At 35.7% G+C, this 18,935-nt stretch overlaps 1 protein-coding gene across 21 annotated transcripts in view; it reads left to right on the top strand.

The window, feature by feature from the left end:
- The window catches only part of LOC129793816 (arginine-glutamic acid dipeptide repeats protein), a 34,559-nt gene that overhangs the window by 9,109 nt on the left and 6,515 nt on the right, over positions 1-18,935 (top strand). For 7 of the 21 annotated variants that reach the window (XR_008750966.1, XM_055834221.1, XM_055834220.1 and 4 more), the window contains exons 2-13: positions 2,884-3,047; positions 9,984-10,140; positions 10,235-10,314; positions 10,390-10,734; positions 10,808-10,907; positions 10,978-11,158; positions 12,257-14,354; positions 15,553-16,716; positions 16,796-17,142; positions 17,624-17,819; positions 17,904-17,998; positions 18,497-18,556. Coding sequence is in view for 20 of the 21 variants with exons in the window: in XM_055834221.1 (XP_055690196.1) it covers positions 2,985-3,047; positions 9,984-10,140; positions 10,235-10,314; positions 10,390-10,734; positions 10,808-10,907; positions 10,978-11,158; positions 12,257-14,354; positions 15,553-16,716; positions 16,796-17,142; positions 17,624-17,819; positions 17,904-17,998; positions 18,497-18,556 (4,886 nt within the window). In the remaining variant the exon portion in view is untranslated. Of the gene's footprint in view, positions 1-2,883; positions 3,048-9,983; positions 10,141-10,234; positions 10,315-10,389; positions 10,735-10,807; positions 10,908-10,977; positions 11,159-12,256; positions 14,355-15,552; positions 16,717-16,795; positions 17,143-17,623; positions 17,999-18,496; positions 18,557-18,935 lie in introns of all 21 variants that reach the window. The other 14 variants (XM_055834224.1, XM_055834223.1, XM_055834219.1 and 11 more) reach the window with 11 other exon arrangements.

The following is an 18,935-nucleotide window of genomic DNA, read 5'->3' as shown; positions in this document are numbered from 1 at the left end:
AAATAAATTTACTCATAGGGGCGGACATTATTGCTATTCTCTCCTTGAGGGGTGTGTGTGTTATGTATGTTCTTTATTTGATTTCAGAAAAAAAGGGATTTTCAAGAAGGAAATTTAGTAAATCTTTTATTCTTTTTCTATTCATTCGTTAGAAGTTGAGGAGATGAAGGAAATAACCAATGAATTGGTTTTATTTGTTAAGAGGAATGTTGATTTATTTATGGAATTATTGAATGGAATTTATTGGGGTTGATTTTGCATACTTTTAGGCATTCTGGGGCACTAAAAGATAGCAAAAAGGGATTTTGAGTTTTTTTTTTTAATTTCAAGCTTAGATTGTTTGAAAGAGATTGCATATTTTTAGGCATTTTTCTGATGCACTAGAACGTTGTAAAAGAACCAGAATTTATTATTTAAAAATAATTAAAAACTATTTGAAATGATTTTTGACACTTCTATTACTCCTGAACCTCCTGAATATACTCTAAAGAAGACAATAAGTGCAAGACAAATAATTTTTTTTTTAAGAAATCAGAATTTTCAGCAAAAAAATGATTTCTTACTCAAAAGAGAAAGGAAATATTTATAAAGCAATCAAGGAATTAAAAAAAATAAATGAAAGGAAATTGTGTTTAGAAAACCTTGATTATATTTTTAGAATCGCTCCTGCGTGTATGCAAATTACATTTCTAACTGCATTAATACTCAAAATAAACTAATAATTACCAAAAGGTATTAAATTGTTCTACAACACACATTTATTAATTTAAAAAATTATGCATCATGACATAGCTTTTATTTCATTTAATTATTGAGAAATTTTAATTAGTTTTTCCAAGTAAATTATACATTTAAAAATGCACCGGAATGTATGCAAATTGAAATGTTTGATAATGAATTTTAATGAAAATTAATCTGTGGATGTTTTTTGCATTGATTTTTCAATTTAATTCTTTTTCAATCACATTTTTTGGGAGATTTTTCATTAAACATTCAGGTAATAATGTTTTCAATCACATGGATTTGTTTTAAAATACCTTATTGCAATTAAAAGTTTTTGCAAATGAAATGTCAATAAGTGGAATTTAATCTTATTTCATTTTAATTTTTGAATTATTTTCAATGAATATTCAGTTCTATTCAGTGACTAAGAATTCTTTGAAATTTCTATAATTTCTTCTGAAATTTTAACGACATCTTGCTCGGTCTGAATAGAATCCATTAAATAAGAATTTTATCTGAAATATTCTTAGTAGAAAACTATCAAGAAAAATTGTTTCTTATTCATTGAGAAAGCAATGAAAGGGTACCTACATTACTTGTTTAATTTCTTAACAACACTCTACTAAAATAATTTCATTGTAAATCTATTGTTTCAGTAGAAGAGAGAAACCAATTTGTACAAAAACATGCAATTTTTGTGACTTTCCACCGAGACCTCCGAGTACATTTTCATGTTTTATTTCCTTGTAAAGATTCTCTCATTCAGAAGAAAAAAAAATAGAGATCCCCAAAGGAGACAAATATATATGCAGAATGTATCATTGAAATTACAGGGGGGTGGGGGGCGGTTCACCCAAAAGAAGTTAAACAGAGTAAGAGAGGAAGAGGGAGCAAGTGGGAGAGAGAATAAAGATTGAGGGAAGAAGTGTTTAGAGAAGAAAATGCGGTTGTTTGCTTTTGGAAGGCATCATTTATTTATACGGTGAGAGATTTTTAAGCCATAAAGTCTTTTCTCTTCCAACTTCCTCGCATACATACCATCGGCAACTTGCGCTATATAACGATGACGATGGGTTCGTAACAAAATAGCAAGAAAATGCACATTTACGCTCACATATAGAGTGGCACTATAATTTTCCGGTTAAGAGAATTTTTGCTTCTTCGCAATATTATTTCACATTGCTTGCTCTTTCGTCGTCGTACCATTTCTTGCAGTGAAAATTTATCCAAGTCAAGAAAGCAAAATTCAATTTTATATGCATATACTGAAGAAGAAGAATAAGTAAAAGAAAGAAAAAGGAATTTGATTTTATTCAAAGAGAGAGCTCTGATATTAAATTTTCATTGATTTTGGTTTTGTTAGGGTGGTTTGAAAGAAAAAAAAATACAAAGACGTCGCTGAAATGTTGGAAAGAAGTAGTGTAGATGAAGACGATAATTCAGTGGTCCATTGTCGGTATAGAAGAGGCAAAACGTCGGTAAAACAAGACACCTGGAAGAGAATACTTAAATCTTAACCGTCTCAGCAAATTAATTTAAAGAAAATTCAAAGATCAATAGAGCGGGGCTTTCAGTTAATGTTCGCGCTAAAACAATTAATAAATTTAATCTTCATTCATTTTCTTCCCACACCAAAGCTCAAATTAACTAAAGAAAAAAAAAAACGATTTTTTCTACAAAATGCGAAGAGATAACAGAAAGCGGAAGTAAAAGAAATAAATTTGTTACATACACACATTTGTCTCGTCGTCTGAATCTTGTTTTAATGAAGAAACAAAACAATAAGATGTGGGTTTGAAAAAGAAATGCCTCCGGCAAAAAAAGAAGAAGCATTACAAACCGCGTATTTGTGAGGAAAAATAATGTTGTGGGTGAGGTGAAAAAAAAAGTGTCTTATCGGAAACATATATTAATTTATAGTTAAGAGAACTTGGAGGTTGTTTCTTTTATTTTGGCTTGTACGTATGTGTGAATGGTGTTAATTTCACAGCAGGTGGGAGATTGATAATGATGATTTTGTCAGAAGGAATTTTTTTTATTTTATTGAAAACACAAAAAGAAGTTAAATCTTGTGTGCTCTCAAGTGCAAAATATGTTTGTTTTTTTTTATTAATTAATAAAAAATATATAGTATATTTTTCTTTCCATTTCGTGACACAGAACTCATCCATCCGAGCCAACCGTCGACTTTACAGTGACCGTGACGACGCCACATCAATCGACGTCACGACGAGCCTACACTTCGTAACAGCTTGGACGGCATGGCGGCCTCCACTCAGGGCGAAATAAGAGTGGGTCCTGGCCACCAGGTAAACGATATCTATGTACGTAATTCATCCAAAATCACGGTAACAAAATCAAAATTTTTTCCAAAATTATCATTTTGTCTATCTAAATTTTTTCTATTTATTTTTTTTTGTTTATTTTTGTCCGTCGATCGTTTTGTTATTTTGGATTTTTGTATAATTTTATTTTGGTGAAAAATTCGTTTTTCAAAATTATTTTAGCGGGTGATTTTATTGGTTTTTAATTTTTTGATATATTAGAAAAAAAATTATTGGATTTCGTAAGAATTGAAGGAGTTTTAATATTTTTTTGTCGTTATTTTCTTATCCAATTTGCTGTCAAAGTACTTTAGGGTGGATTAAAGTTGTTATCTAAGAATTATTAGAGTGTTGGAAGATAAAAGATTTTATCCAAAAAAGTTCTTTTGCGTTATCTATTTTCTGTTAAAATTTCTTGGTTAACATTTTATCCGTTGATAAAACTATTGAAATTATCTGTAAAATAAATTAGATAAATTGAATTAATCTCTTATCCTTTTGTGTGTGTTTTTTTTATTTTAATTTGAATACAAAAGGAAAATTTTTGAGTTTTGTTACTTGGATAAAAAATTATCCTGAATTTTCAGAAAAATCTTATTTTTTCAATAGTTCTCTCATAAGAAATCAGTAAAAAAAATACAGAAAAAAAGAAAAACTTTATCCAAAAGACTCTTATAATTTGACAGCAAATGTTGGATAAAAAATTGACATAACTTATTTGACAAGTCCTTAAAAGTCTGATAATCCGTAGAGAATTAATTTAAACTTCAAAGAGAATTATTTATTTATTTTTGAATGACTCCAAAAAAGAATTTGTATTTTGAAGTTTTTATTTTTGTAAATATTTGGAGGAAACCTTATAAATTCCCATTAATACTGGCAAATTTTTATTTATCCAAGAAGAAAAAGATGAAAGAAAAAAGAAAAATTGCTGGTAATTTTGTAAATAGACTCTCCCCCAATACGTAATGGTGTGTTAATTATATTATCAATTTATTATTTTGTCGCTATGTCCGTGTAAATTGTAGCGCAAGAACAAAAAGAGTTCATTTTTTTTGTTACCTTTTACATTGTATTAAGTATATCTACCTACATATACTTATTATTACATATAAATTAATCTCTCAATGATTGCGATATTGGATCATTTCGGTGGCAATGACTGAGGTAAAACTCTGATTGATTGACTGATTGATTGGCAACGCTTTATTTTCCTCGCCTCTTTCCCTCACACCACACATTGTGGTGCTCCCACACTCACACAAATTATCACTTTATGTGTTATATAGGGGCAGAGATAGATATGAATTGAGGAATGTCTGTGGGGCGGGGGGATAAAATAGACACCTATTGACAATGTTAATAGATTAATTATGTTGCTTTCTGAGTGAGGGGGGGAAGTTATCCACATTTCTACAATTTTTCTAAGTAGTTATCCGACATTCTTTGTTCAAATTTTTAGGTTATAAATTTATCCATGGATAAAAACAAAATCATTTTATTTCAAATGCAGCGTTTATGCTACTGCAAACAACAAATAACAATAAATATTAGATACATAAAATCATGTATCAAAAATAATCCTCTCTCTGTCATGTTTAATACATACCTATATTAATTTCTCCCTCGTTACATAAAACATAAACATATCACGTTATACATCCTGAGGACTTATTTTCCACAGAGAGAGAGAATTTGTGGATTTTCCAGCTTGTGTAAAGCACCCACAATATGGCGTAATATCTGCAAAGCTTTTCATTGAGTTTTGGGAGTGGGAGGGGAGGAGCGGAAGGGGTTCAGTGGGGGTGAATGTGGGTGTGGGTGGCATAAATTGAATTACCGAAGCTTCCGTCAAATCAACTTATTGAGATTGAAACTAACATGAGAATTAACTCTTCAATTTCTCATTGAAAATTAATTTATTGGCAACAAATACAAAGATTTTGTATCGAAGGGCGGGTAGGTGGGGAGTGGAATGGGAAGGGGGTGGATTCTTGGTAGTCAAAGTCTTACGTGTTGTAATCTACTATATATTTTGTCGTCTTTGGTGTAATTAAAGGGCTTTCACTTGTTATTTGATTTGTGAAATTTGTATTTGAAATCCTTCATTGAAAATTAAGGGTGTTGTTTGGAAATAATTTAGGGGGGGTGGCAAAATTAGTTTTTTTATCTGTGAAGGGGTGTCCCTTCATCAGGTCCATTAAAAATAAACTTTTGAACCAAAAAAAGGAAAAATCTCGAAGAAAAGCATCATCGTTGTTACTTATATTTGTCAGCAAAAAGAATATAATTTATTGAATAATTTTCCATGTGAAGGGGATATTTTCTCTTTGTGTCGCCTTCCCTCAATACGTAACAATGGACACGTCTTTTTCATCACCATCAACATCTGTCTCCTTCGCACACACACATACGGGAGTTTTGGTTTTGAAAATAAAACCACAAAATCTCGCACAGAGAGGAAGGGATGATATCGTCGGGGCAACAATTCATTGTGCAAATGATGAGGGGTTTAAGGGTTCACCCCCAGAGAGAGTTTGGTGGTCAAATGAAGTGACTGTATATGCTGCAGTTTGAATCTTCTTCGTAACCCTGCACGCACCTCTCTGTTATAGACATATGTGGGATTTTCACATTGATTTAAGGGATATTATGTTCTTCCTTTAAACATCTGAGCAGAGGAGAGACAGACATCCTATCTTTGGCAAAAAAAGAAGCATTTTCCACACACTCAATGCCATTATTTTGCCTCCTTGTTGGTTGGAAAAGTGAAAATCACTCGATTGAGGCGATATATTGCGCGCCCAATAGGGGATAGTGTTGAGTGCCTCTGGAAAAGAGAGGGAAAAGAAGAAGGGAGAAAAAAAAAGTATCGAGGAAATGACGTATCTATCCTCTGAAAAACATAAAATCACATCATGTTTATTTTACACACAACATACAGATTTCCAACACTTCTTGTAATGTTTGCGCGTGGGTTGGTGGGTGGTTGGTTAGTGATTTAATGCTAAATCATGTTTCACTCAATCTCTTATGGATTGGAAAAAGGTAGGGACGGGGGATGTTGTGCTGCTCTTCCCTTATCAGTATTCACCAATCATTTTGGCCCAAAAACTTGCTAAATTAATCAACATTTGCCAAGAGAAAATCGTATTGATCCATTTGGGTTGAGGAAAGGGGATGGGAGGGGGTGGATATAGCATAATAAATAATTTCATTGAGAATACTAATCACTCGTATAACAAGGGGTAAAGGTATGTGGATGGTTAATGTAACAAACATACATTGATGGGGTATATAGAGGAGCAGATGAGGAGGATTTAATTCAAATAGAGATACTAGAAATTGAGCTGCTAAATACTAGGAAATTTAGACTCTCTCCATAATTATTCTAATTTTAGATTTTAAGTGTTTGAAATTTAATTTCTATTTAACAAACAAAAAAAATGTTCCAAAATCCGGATAAGTCCCTAAAATTTCTCTCCGAGATTTTTTTTTGTATATTTATAAAAAAAAGATGTTTGAATTGTCCACAAAAGCATTTTCCTGTGGCAAATATCAATCACATTTTGATTGATTTTCTCAAAATATTATCCTTCTTTATGCTTTTTCCTCAGCCTCCATCTACCCTATCTATCTATCCTTAGTCTGCAATTTTTATCCTGGAGCAAACAATAAAAAAATGAAACACAGACAGGAATTCCATGGGGAGAGGATGTAACAAACATTAAAATTTGTGTGTGAAATATTCGCGTATGAATTTTTTTATGGAATAAAAATGACTCGACTGAGATTGTTGGAAAATTTCTGGGTGAGAGAGGGGGGAAAGGAAGAGTAAATAAATGTATTTTTGATATTGTCTGCGTTTTGCAAAAAAAAAAAATCTTTGCAAGCGAAACAATTTTATGTGACATTCATACAAAATTTATACCCCAAACACTGTCTGTAGGGGGTGGGAGAGGAGAATGAACAAATTTTTCCTATAAGAGGAAGCCACATATTCACATACTCTACCCCCCCCCCCCCCCTTCCCCCAAACATATATCTTTTTATCGCAAACATTATGTTCTTCTCACAGACTTAATGAAAAATATTTTTCAAAATTTAATTGAGTCCCTTTTTGGGGGAAAAAGTAAAAATATTTTCAACAGAAAAAAATCCTTTTGTTGCCTTTTATCAACAAGTTTTTCATTTAACTCCGCATTGTTATGCATATAGTTAATTCCTGGAATAGCTTTGTTAAGAAGTCTTCGATGGTGGTGGGACTTAGGAGTTCAAATCCATGTCTTAAAGCTCAGCATTTTGAAGGCATTACAATGTGGTTCTCATATTTCTCATTGAGGAACAAACAAAATAAAGAACATTTTAATTATACAGATAAGACAACAATCTCAATATTATTGTAGGAAGTTTCATTCTTCAACACACCGATTAGATAAAGCTCTAATATGCAAGAGATAGATCAAATTGAAAATATCTTGTCAGCAAAACTATTTGTGGTCAGAAAAAAAACTTTCTTGCAAACATTGCATATTTCTCATTAAGTTTACCCAAGAAAGCAGACTAAATTCTCATCATCCACAGCATGAAAGATATGAATTTCGCAGTTTAGCAAAAGAAAAAGACATTCTGTCCATTTGTGCAGGAGACAAAGATTGTAGAGAGGTGAAAATTCAGGTAGAAAATGCCACAAAATCTTCTTCTTTTCCACAAACCCTCATTTGTCTTTTGTACCTCCCGTCTGGCTCCCGTTCTCTCTCTATCTCTCACATTCTCTAATCCCCTGAAAGATTCTCAAGGTGAGATAATCTTGTTATAAAGTTTTGCCCATGAACTTTAACAACCTGAGCCACATTATTGTATGTAATGTTGTAGACAAATTGTGGCAATAAAATGCATTCTTAAGGTTATCCTAATATGGATGGTATTAGGGGACGATTTTTACAATTTTATTGACTTCTTGGAAAAAAAATGAAAAGGAAATTTTCCTATTGCTTGAAATTTTGGTAGTAGAGAGGGCTCTCGTGATGTAGGCCAACGTGAAATTTATTTTATGAATAAATACGCATTTATGCCTTGATCTAATTTTAAAAATATTATCCAATATCGCAATCATTAAATTCTGTACATAAATTATATTTATTTAAATAAATATATATTTACCGTATTATTCGTAGAATTGTTTTCATTTATAAATATTCTATATTTACTTATATTCCGTAGAGATTATAAGAAAAATATGTTTGATGCGTTTTTTTTTAATGTAAGACCAAATTTTTGAAAAACATTTTTTTTAAGAAAAAAAATTACTTCGTTTTTGTATTATCTCCCCTATATTTTTTTTAAATTTGAAAATTGATTTTTTCCTTTAATTTTTTTATTTATTGTTTCTCTAATTTGATGATTAAAAAGAAAAAAAAAAGAATAAAAAAAAGTTTCTTGTTACCATCATCGCCTGCAAATCACAAAGACACTCATCTCATTACCATCATCATTAGAATAAAATATTGTTATTGTGTGTAGTTTTTAGCTTTAATTTGTTTAAAAAAAAATTCTGCTAATTACTTTGGTTCACGAAATAACTCTTGTGTGTGCGAGTGAATGTTTTATTTATTTTTTTAATTTAAGTCATTTGGCATTAACAGTTTAATAAAGAATGAAATGTGCCTAACAATTTATATTAAAATGGATAATTTTTTTAAGGGCTAAATGAAGAAAGTGCCCTAAACTCTTACAGAAAAGAGCTCAACTGTAATTTTTCTCTGCTGATTTAATTTTTAATCAATAAGTTTCTTGCTTAATGTTTTATTTTGTAGTATAAGAAAACAGAATAATTAAACAATTAAAAAAATAATAAAGTTTTTAAAATGTTTTTAATTAATAAGAAAGTTCCTCAGTAAAAAATATATCTTTAAACAAAAAGAGATAATAATCAAAGAGATAAATATCCAAAAAAAAAATCTTTGCAATATAATAACAATTTCTTTTCTCTTAAATATCTTGTGTAAATAAAATAAACAGAATAAAGTGTCTGTGTGTGTGTGCTTAATCTGCTTCTCTTTTATTTTTCTAAAAGAGCCATTGAAGAATTATAAAAAAAAAAGCGAGAAGAGAAGAAAAAAGTCTCTCAACTTGAGAAAGAGAGACAATGTGAATGAAATATTTGGGCATAAAGTGAAATTTCTTACACATTCACACACAAATTAATACTCTCAGCTGCGTATTCATTGCGCGAAAAAAAAGTAAATATTGTGTGAAACAACAAGATATTTTAACAAGTTTAAATAAAGCGTCATAGCTTTGTAGTGTAAATAATCTTGGATGAGTACAGAGAGTGATTGAGTGATTTTTGTGCTTCACAAACACTCTTTCATCTTCCTTCACAAGTCAATGAAGAAAATTTGTAAATTTATTGCAAATTTATTGATGAGAATATGAGAAAAAAAAAGATTTTTTTTGCATGAGGAACTAGAGGGACAATATTTCTTTAATTTTGTCTAAGTTTGGGATTTTTCTATTATTTTTCTTTTAGTTTTGTGTGTGAATTTTGAAGAATATTTAATAAAAATATTCATTGCAATGCTTAGTGTTTAGTGGAGAATTAACAAGAACTAATAATCAAATTCTAAAAGAAACTTCAAAATAATTTATTTAAGGAAAGATTTAGAAAAAAAATACTATCGACGTATTAATGGAAATCTTTCCTTAATGAATTTTTTAAAGATTCTAAGAGGAAAGAAAAGGACTAACATTTAAATTTAGAATTAAAAAAAAAAGAGTTATTGAGTGTGCAAAGAATTAAGCAAATATTTGAGAGAAATAAATTAAAAAATAAAATCATTTCAACGGTTATTCGTTTAAAAATAAAATCTAACGCTGTCTGAGTTAATTTTTCCACCACCCAACAATCAACGTATTTCCACCGGCCAAATAAAGGCCAAGTTACCAGACTATCAGCCAATTTCGAAGTACCAATGCGACAACAAGGACTCCGAGCGTGACCTCGAGGATCCTCGATGGAGTCCGGGTGTTGTTTTGGATGGTGATTTGATGATGTACTTACGTGCAGCTCGATCAATGGCCGCGTTTCAAGGTAAATGCATTTTTTATCATCATTTTGTTATCTTCTCTTCTCCCTGCAACACGGTGTGAGGGACAAAAGCTAATTTGGATAGCTCTGACGATAGGTATGTGCGATGGAGGCTCACCCGAGGATGGATGTTTAGCTGCTAGCAGGGACGATACAACTATAAACGCATTAGACGTTGTGAGTTTCCCCAAAAAAAAATTTCTCTAAAAAAAGAAAAACTTTAAAAAAAATAAAAAATTTCCTTTCCGGCAGTTACACGATTCAGGTTATGATCCTGGAAAAGCACTTCAGACATTAGTAAAGTGTCCCGTACCCAAGGGTATCGATAAAAAGTGGTCAGAAGACGAAACGAAGCGTTTCATCAAGGGTTTACGTCAATTTGGCAAGAATTTCTTTCGCATCCACAAAGATCTCTTGCCGCACAAGCAAACGCCGGAACTTGTGGAATTTTATTATTTGTGGAAGAAGACACCCGGCGCTAACAATAATCGTCCCCATCGACGACGTCGTCAGGGTTCACTGAGACGCATACGGAATACCAGGGCGAGCAATTCGACGCCAAACGCCAAAAAGGAGGAAACTCCAGAACCAACTTCGGTGAGAAAGAAAAAAAAAAATCTTTTTCTTTAAGGAAAAAAGTTTTCATTTTATTTTTATTTTATTCATGTAGCAGGAACAGAGACCATCACCGGTTTCAAAGGAAGAAAATAGTTCATTAACAGAGGACGACGCAAGTGAATGTGATAGCGATTCAAGTGCTACGAATAAACGTGAGTTATTGCGAAATGTTTCTTTTTCTCCCTTTTTTTTTGGGGAATGGAGATTTTTGTGATTTTTCAGTTTTACACGAAGGTTCAACACCAGCTGGAAGTGATTTTCTCGGTGACGAATCCCCATCGAGAATGCGAACGCGGAATAAGCAGTCGTCCAAAGATCAGCCGAGTAGTAAGAGGCCAAAGCGTGGATCTGAGACACCTGATGCCACAGCTGAGAGTCCCAGAACACCAAATAAGTCCGACAAGTAAGTTCTGATGATCTTTGCACAAATTTGCACAAAAGAAATTTAGGATTGTTCTATAGGTGTTATCTAGTTTAGTTAAGAATTTTATTATTCCTTTGAAAACCCCTAAAAAGTGCCCTTGATTGAATTTTATTATTCTCCCTGCTAAAAAGAAATAGTTTAGAATCTTCTAAAATATTCTTCAAAAAAAAAAACTAAACTTAAAGATAATTCCTATCCTTTGACTTGTAATAGAGATTCTTTAAAGCCCCTTAAACGGTTACAATGCATTTGAATTTAAAAGTTGACTTATGAGGGTCTCTTGAGAGCTAGTGAAATTGAATGTTTTGAAGAGTAAGAAAATCACTTTCCGCCATCTGCGACGCCATCTTGTGATATTCCGACTTTTCCATAGACCTACTCTAAAACACAAAGGCAGGTTTTTCTCAGGATCTACTGGATGGATTTTAATGGGGTAAAAAGCAAATGAAAGATGAAGTATTAGCGAAGAATGTACCGGAACAGATTTTTGAATTTCAACTCAGAAACTGAGAAAAGTAGACAAATATTCTTATTGATTTTTCTCAGCTTCTGAGTTGAAATTCAAAAATCTGTTCCGGTACATTCTTCGCTAATACTTCCTCTTTCATTTGCTTTTTACCTCATCAAAATCCGTCTAGTAGATTCTGAGAAAAACCTATCTTTGTGTTTTAGGACAGTTAAAAAAAAAGATGGCAAAAATTGATTTTCTTTTCAATAATTGGGCTTTAAATGTAGCCTAACCCTGAAAAACTAAGAAAAATGAAAACATTAAAAATGTGTCAGTTCTAACAGCTTTCCCAAGAGGACCCCCCTTAATTTTTTTAGGATGTTCAAGACACCATAAATATTCTCCCTGACTACGTACCTGTAAAGAAAGTAATATAAAGCCCCTCGACTCAAAAATTTATTAGAAAGTAACCCCCTAAAAATAAAGAAATTCTTTATCAATTTCTGGCCATAATTTCTGTACAAAAAAAATCCCTGATATGAAAAATAAAGGATATGGAAGATAAAATGGGAATTGATTTTGGCCCATTTTCATTTGTTTGTTTGTTTCTTGTGTGCAAAAAAAAACAGGAAAAAGAGCAAAAGTGAGACTCCCAATAAGGGAAGGAAGCGTCAAAATGATGCAAGTGATGAGAGTGATGAGAAGGATAAGAGAAAGCGTTCAGACACCCCGTCTGAGAGTGGGAATTCCGATAGTCGTCCTGAATCGGTGTTGGATGATGCTGAAAATGCCACAGAGTCCCCAGAAGCAAATTGCAGTGTTGGTGGCCCCAAGGAGGCTGAAGAGAAGCTCATTGATCCCCTTGCAACACCAATGGAAGCTGCTGTGGTGGTGGGAAGTGGTGTTGTACCCAAAGAGGGTGCTGAAGATGAACCAATGCCACCGTCGTGTAAAGTGGAAGAACCTGTTGCTCTTGTGACGGAGGCAGTGGCAGCTCCTGTGGCTGTGGGTGGAGGTGATGTAAAGGAATCTCCTGCAGAAGAACCCATTAAGAGTGTTGGTGAGAAGAAGGCATCAGTGGAGGAGGAGGAAGCAGCAGCAGCAGCAGCATCGGAGGATGATAAGGAACAACAACAGGAGATGCTGTCAAAGATTGCAAATATGAAGCAGGAAATTATCCCGTCGGCAGGAGATCAATCAGGACAACCACCAATGCAGAAGGAAGTGATGTTTATCAAGAGGGAGCCAGGAGAGGATTCTCTCGAGGAGAATGTCACTGGAAATGCTGAAGTGCAGCAACAGCAACAACAACAGCAGGATATTAAATGCAAAGTCGAGATAAAGACTGAAGGAAAGGTGCAGAATGACGAAGGAACTGGGCAGCAGCAGCAACTGCAGCAACAGCAACAAGATCCAGGGAAGTATGATGTAGAGATGAAGCCAGCCTATGAGGCAACAGTGAAGTATCCACCTCCGGAACTTGGACCCATGAAATTCTCCACATCAACGGATGAACCCATGAAGTATGGTGATCCATTGAAGTACAGTGCTGATGTTCTCATGAAATACCCAACGGATATGAGTGGGAAGTATCCAGCTGTACCAATTGATGCGACAAAGTATGGGAGTGGTCAGGAATTGCCACAGATTAAGTATGAGATGAAGCCGTATATGGAGCAACCGCAGAATCTCAAATATCCCGAAGGAGGAGCATTGAAGCCATATCCGGAGAGTGCTCTCAAGATGCCTCCATCTGGTCAGCAGCCGCCACCACCGAATCAGGATCCAATGCACCTCCTTAAGGGTGCCTATCCAATGCCCAATATGAAGTATACCCCACCACCGGCTGATGCTCTCAAATACGGTGGCAATGAACCGGCAAGCCCCGGAATGGGAAAATCTCTCTTTGGTGGTGATGGTCCAAGCCCAGCCCATGGGATCCCTCGCTCGCCCTACGATGCATCGCCAATGATGAAGTTTGGGGATCAAATGATGAAGTATCACAGCATGGCGGGAGTTGCTATGCCACCCACAAGTCAACCAGATGCCCGTGATGCGCCCCAACATCCGGGAATGAAGTATCCCGGAGAGGGAGGAATCCCCAAAAATCAATTTACCGCAGATAATCTCATGAAGAGTGTGACGTATGATTCACCAGTTGGCATGAAGTATCCCCCATCGGAGAGTCCCCTTGATGCCTCATCGCGCTCAACACCGAATCAGGATAGTCAAAGTAGCAATAGTAACAGTCAAACGCAACCATTGCACCTCCATGGTGGGCCAGGAAGTATTTCTTCGCCACATTCAGCACAACAGACCATCTCACCGCTAACAACATCATCGCACAGCTTGTCACAGCAGCAACCAACACCACTGATTGTGAGTCATCCGGGGCTTTTGCCACCACTTCCGGCAAATCATCCATCTCTCATGAGTGCTTCGGCGTCCCCGTCGTCAGTTCCGCCGCCGCCAACAATGCATCAACCACTTGCAATGCCACCAATTAGTGTTCCATCGTCCCTCAGTCAGGGCCCGTTGAAATTGCCACCGAATCCATTGTTGCCACCATCGCAGCAGCATCCACTTCACAGGCCCCATCAGGATGCCCTATCAGGGGGACATCCACTGTCATCAGGTGGGCCACCCACGGGGCAGACAACATCACCACATTCCCACCACGTATCAGCACAATCGGCATCACAACGGCGAAGCCCATCACCAACAGCGGTGAGTACCCTTTTCTTTATTCTCTTTTGTATACAAGGGGGGGGGGTGTTATCTGGCCGAAAAATTATGTCTTTGTGTATTCGGAATATTAAGTTATATTCGCAAATTAAAAAAAAAGAGAAGATACAAATTATATCTCCTTAAGACAAAATTTGTATGTTTGAGGCGCCTGAACATTCTCACAATAACTCGAAGCATTCAAAATTGATGTTTCGACAAAAAAATGAGTTATTTTCATGAAATTTTCATGTTTTTGAAACGTTTTTGTGCATCTTTAACACTCGGAGGACTTTACTGGTACTTGTTACCAATTGGAACCTTAAAATCGTCACAAAATAAAATCTATTAGACTTATCTCGATAAATTTAGCATCTATGTGTAGGGAATTTTAATTACTTTAAGATAGCAGAAGGAAAATCTCGAGAAAAGTCTTTTCTTTGGAAGATAATTGAGGTCAAAGTCAGAATCCAACGCGGAGGATCAAATTGGTAATAACTACCAGTCAAAATCCCATACATTTTTGCCATTGTCTTGAGGTTATGTTTCCCCATATTTCTCAAATAAAGTACTCTTGTTCACTTTTCCTCGGTGAAAATCATTAAATGTGGACTAATTTTATTGCCGGAAGTGACTAAAAAGTTACTTGAAGAATCAAAGTTTGTGATGATTTAGGCGCAATAATAAATTAAGCAAAACTGCAGCTAAAAAAGTCGTTTGAATTGGCAATTTTGCATCGATTCGACGCATTTTTTTTTCAGTGACGATTTTCTCAATTAAATATTCAGTAATTAGGTGCAGGAATGCATGAAGGAGATTAAGAATTAGTGAAACTTTCAATTCTCGTCAATAAACTGATTAATAATTAATTATTGAGCATATTTTATCAGCTGGTACTTATTACCAATTTGATCCTCCGCGTTGTGCCAAATGTTGGGTCCTCCAAATGTTAAGTACCTTTTAAAATTGTATTCAATACATATTTCATCCGTAAATGATGATATTTGTCAATTATTCGCAACAGTCGTAAATATTCGGAATATTTATTGAAAATAATACAAAATAATCGCCAGATAAGCACCCCTTAGCAAAAAAAAAATACCCCCAGAAAAAAAGAAGAAAAATTAAATAATTTTTTGGGGAATTTTTTTCTTCTTCTCTACGAATTATTTCAATGGGAATTTATCGTGATGGATTGCAGGTGAGTGTGAGGAGTGATAGTGCAAGTAGTGGAGCTGCCCGTGAGAGTGGTGGACACTCATCGGGGAGGACATCTCCACCGCCACCAATTGGTGCAATGATCCCCAATAGTGCAATGGTGGGTCACCCACTACCCCTGCATCTTGGGCATCATGCCCCAGGTGGGATTCCCCTGCCGCCGCATCATCCAGCAGCCCATCTTGGTGGGCATTTGGGGCACAATCCGCTGTTGCCGCCCTCAATGGCTGCTGGGAATATGCCTCTGCCTCTGCTGGGTGGACCTCCGGGGGCGCTTTCGCTTGGCGGTGAACCCGGCAGGAGGACACCCATTTCGTCAGCAAGTAGCCTCCATCAATTGGGATCAATGCATAGCACAACATCCCAATCCCCACATACACAACAGAGCTCTGTTGCATCCATGACACCGAGTAGCTTTAGTCGTGCTAGCCCAAGTACGGCTCCATCGCAGCAGAATGCCTCATCGGGTGGTAGTGGTGGGCCATCACAGCATCGTGTGGGCTCACCACTTCCCCTAACAGCTGGCCTGAGTCGCACAAGCCCCTTGCACCTTGTTCCACAGAGTCCTATTGGGGCTCATCATCAATCTGCCGCTGCGGCGGCTGCTCTGTCGGCCGCTGAACGCGATCGGCATGCAATGCGTCAGCAATCTCCGCACATGACACCTCCACCCACCTCAGTATCGTCATCCTTCATGCCGAGTCCACTGAGTAAGATGTACGGGCCTCCGGGTGCGGGGCAGCGACACCTGGGTGCTTCACCGCCTCCACCGTCGCACCATTTACGCCCCGGAGCTTCCCCACCGGTGGTGCGTCATCCACAAATGCCTCTCCCACTACCTCTAATTGGGCCCCCAGCGGGTATCCCAACGCCCATGGGTGTCCATCCAGCTGCCCAGAATGCCTATCCGCATCATCTAATCCACCCATCGATGTTCTACCCGCATCACCATAGTCCCTTCAATTCGCCCTATCCCTACCATCCGTATGGCCCGAGTTTCTCCTACATGAAACCCCCACCACCGGGTGGACCCCTCGAACCGGGTGTCATATCGCACCATCAAAGTGTTACGTCGCGCTGCGAAGAAACCCCAACGCATGTGGACAAGCAGATGACCATTACGAGTTCTCAGAGTGTTCAGCATAAGGTACTCCATCCTTCCCTTTCTATCCTTAAAAAAAATCAAGCAAGATTTGACAAAAATTCTTCACTTTCTTGACAAACAGATAAAGAGTCAACCACCGAAGACTCCCCAAAATCCACCTGTTGGTGCAACAGCCCCTCCAGGTGGGTCACAGAGTCAATACCCGAGTCCCGTGCATGGGTATCCACCGGCACATCCCTTCCCAGAGAGTCCACTTTCGGGGAAGACAAGTCACATGGATGCCCTACGTGCGCATGCTCATGCAGCCAGCAATAGTCTTGGTTCCCATCATCCCGTGGAGCCGGTTCATGTGGATATTGATCCGGATCCAGAACCAGAAATTCCCAGTCCTCCGCAGCACATACAGCGTGGACCGAGTCCCGAAGCAAAACCAGATGACACCGAATGTCATAGGTCACAGTCTGCAATGTAAGTTTTATTACATTTATTTATTTTGGGAATTTATTCTTTTTTTTTTTTGAAAATTTCTTTGGAATCATTTTTTTTTATTTTGTTGAATTTTTCAGTTACATTATTTTATTTAAAAATTTCGTTAAAATTTTCTCATTTGTTAGAAGTATTTTGTGGTATATTCCATTTTCCAGAAGACTTCTTTTATTAAGATTTTCTTTGGAAGTTTCTTTTTCACGGGAAAGTTTCCTTTGGAAGGTTTTCTTTTGAAAAAAAAAATCATCATGGAAGGTTATTGAATTTCGTTGAGCAGGAAGCTTTCCATTCATTAGAAATATTCTTTGAAAGTTTCAAAATTGTTTTTTAAGGTTTTTCTCTCTCTCTGAAATTTCTTTTCCAACAAGTTTTTCTTTTTTTATTTATTCCTTTTTTCTCAATGAGAATGAATGGAAGAAGAATTCTTGAGAATTTCCAATTTTTTTTTACCTTTCCTACATAGATTTGTGAGACGATGCGATCGTGGGGATTACAATTCGTGCACAAGGACAGATTTGGAATTTAAACCCGTTGCTGGGTCAACATTGGCGCGAAAGCGTGAAGAGAGGGACCGGAAATTGGCTGAGAGGGAACGTGAGAGACGACAGCAGCAGCAACAACAGCAACAGCAGCAGCAGCAACAGCAGCAACAGGCTCAGGTATGTGAAAAAAAAAAGTTGAGAAGTTTTGTTTGTTTTTTTTGCGTAGCAGGAGATGGAAAAGAAATTTTCTTGTCTTTGCAGCAACAGGCAAAGTTAAAGTCTGAAATTAAACCATTCAGTGATACTCCAGCCCTGAGGCAGCTTTCGGAGTACGCCAGGCCACATGTGGCCTTCAGGTGAGATTGTTTTCCAATTTTTTTTTCGTGTTGATTGATTGATTAGGGGATATTCTATGGATTCTAGGGAAGGGCTTTTTTATTGGGAAATAAAAGCAGTGCTAAAGTTTTTTTTAAAAATTGAATTTGAATTTTAATTGAAATAAAAATGAGGCTCTCTTTACACGACCACCACTGTCTTTTAGAATTCTTATTGATCTATTAATAGCAACAGCTTTTATTTCAAACATTATAATTTATTTATTTACAACCGTTTTTTTGTTATATTAAGAAAACAATAATTTGGGAATTATTTTCTCTAGAAAAAAAAAAGATTTCCAAGAAATGTAAGACAATTGAGAGACAAAATTATCACAGAGAAAGAAAGGAAAATATAAGAAAAATTTAATTTAAAAAAAAAATCGAGAAAGAAATTCCCTCGAGATCATCAATCGTGGGTTCTTTCGGGAAATTATTCTAAAAAGAATTCTTGTTGTTCTCTATGTGCAAAAATTTCAGCCCTGTTGAGCCGATGGTACCACCATATCATCCAATGGGCCCAATGTACAGTAGAGAAAGGTACAATTGCGATTTTTATTCCCTCATTTTTTCACTCTCTCTATCTTCATGCTTTCTTATTGCCCTCTCACGTGACCATCATCAATTTTTTTTTCAAAAAAAAAAAACATTTTTTACCCCTTATTCATCGCATTAAATATTGGCTTTCAAAACATTAAAAAAAATAAGTAAAGAAAATATCATCTAACACCTCATTTTCTCATTTTTTACTCATTAAAATAATTATTTTAGGCGTAATAAAATGGTGTTGGTGTAATTAAATATATATATTTTAATAATATTAGTATGTCCTTTATTTATTTATTATTCTTTTCTGCTTCTTAAGACACACAGACAAATAATGATGGAATTATTGTGACGTGCTAAAAAGAAAATTTAA

The sequence above is a fragment of the Lutzomyia longipalpis genome, chromosome 3 (assembly GCF_024334085.1).
Source record: "Lutzomyia longipalpis isolate SR_M1_2022 chromosome 3, ASM2433408v1".
Classification (NCBI taxonomy): domain Eukaryota; kingdom Metazoa; phylum Arthropoda; class Insecta; order Diptera; family Psychodidae; genus Lutzomyia; species Lutzomyia longipalpis.
The sequence above is the reverse complement of the archived record's forward strand: the minus strand, read 5'-3'. Positions and strand labels throughout refer to the sequence as shown.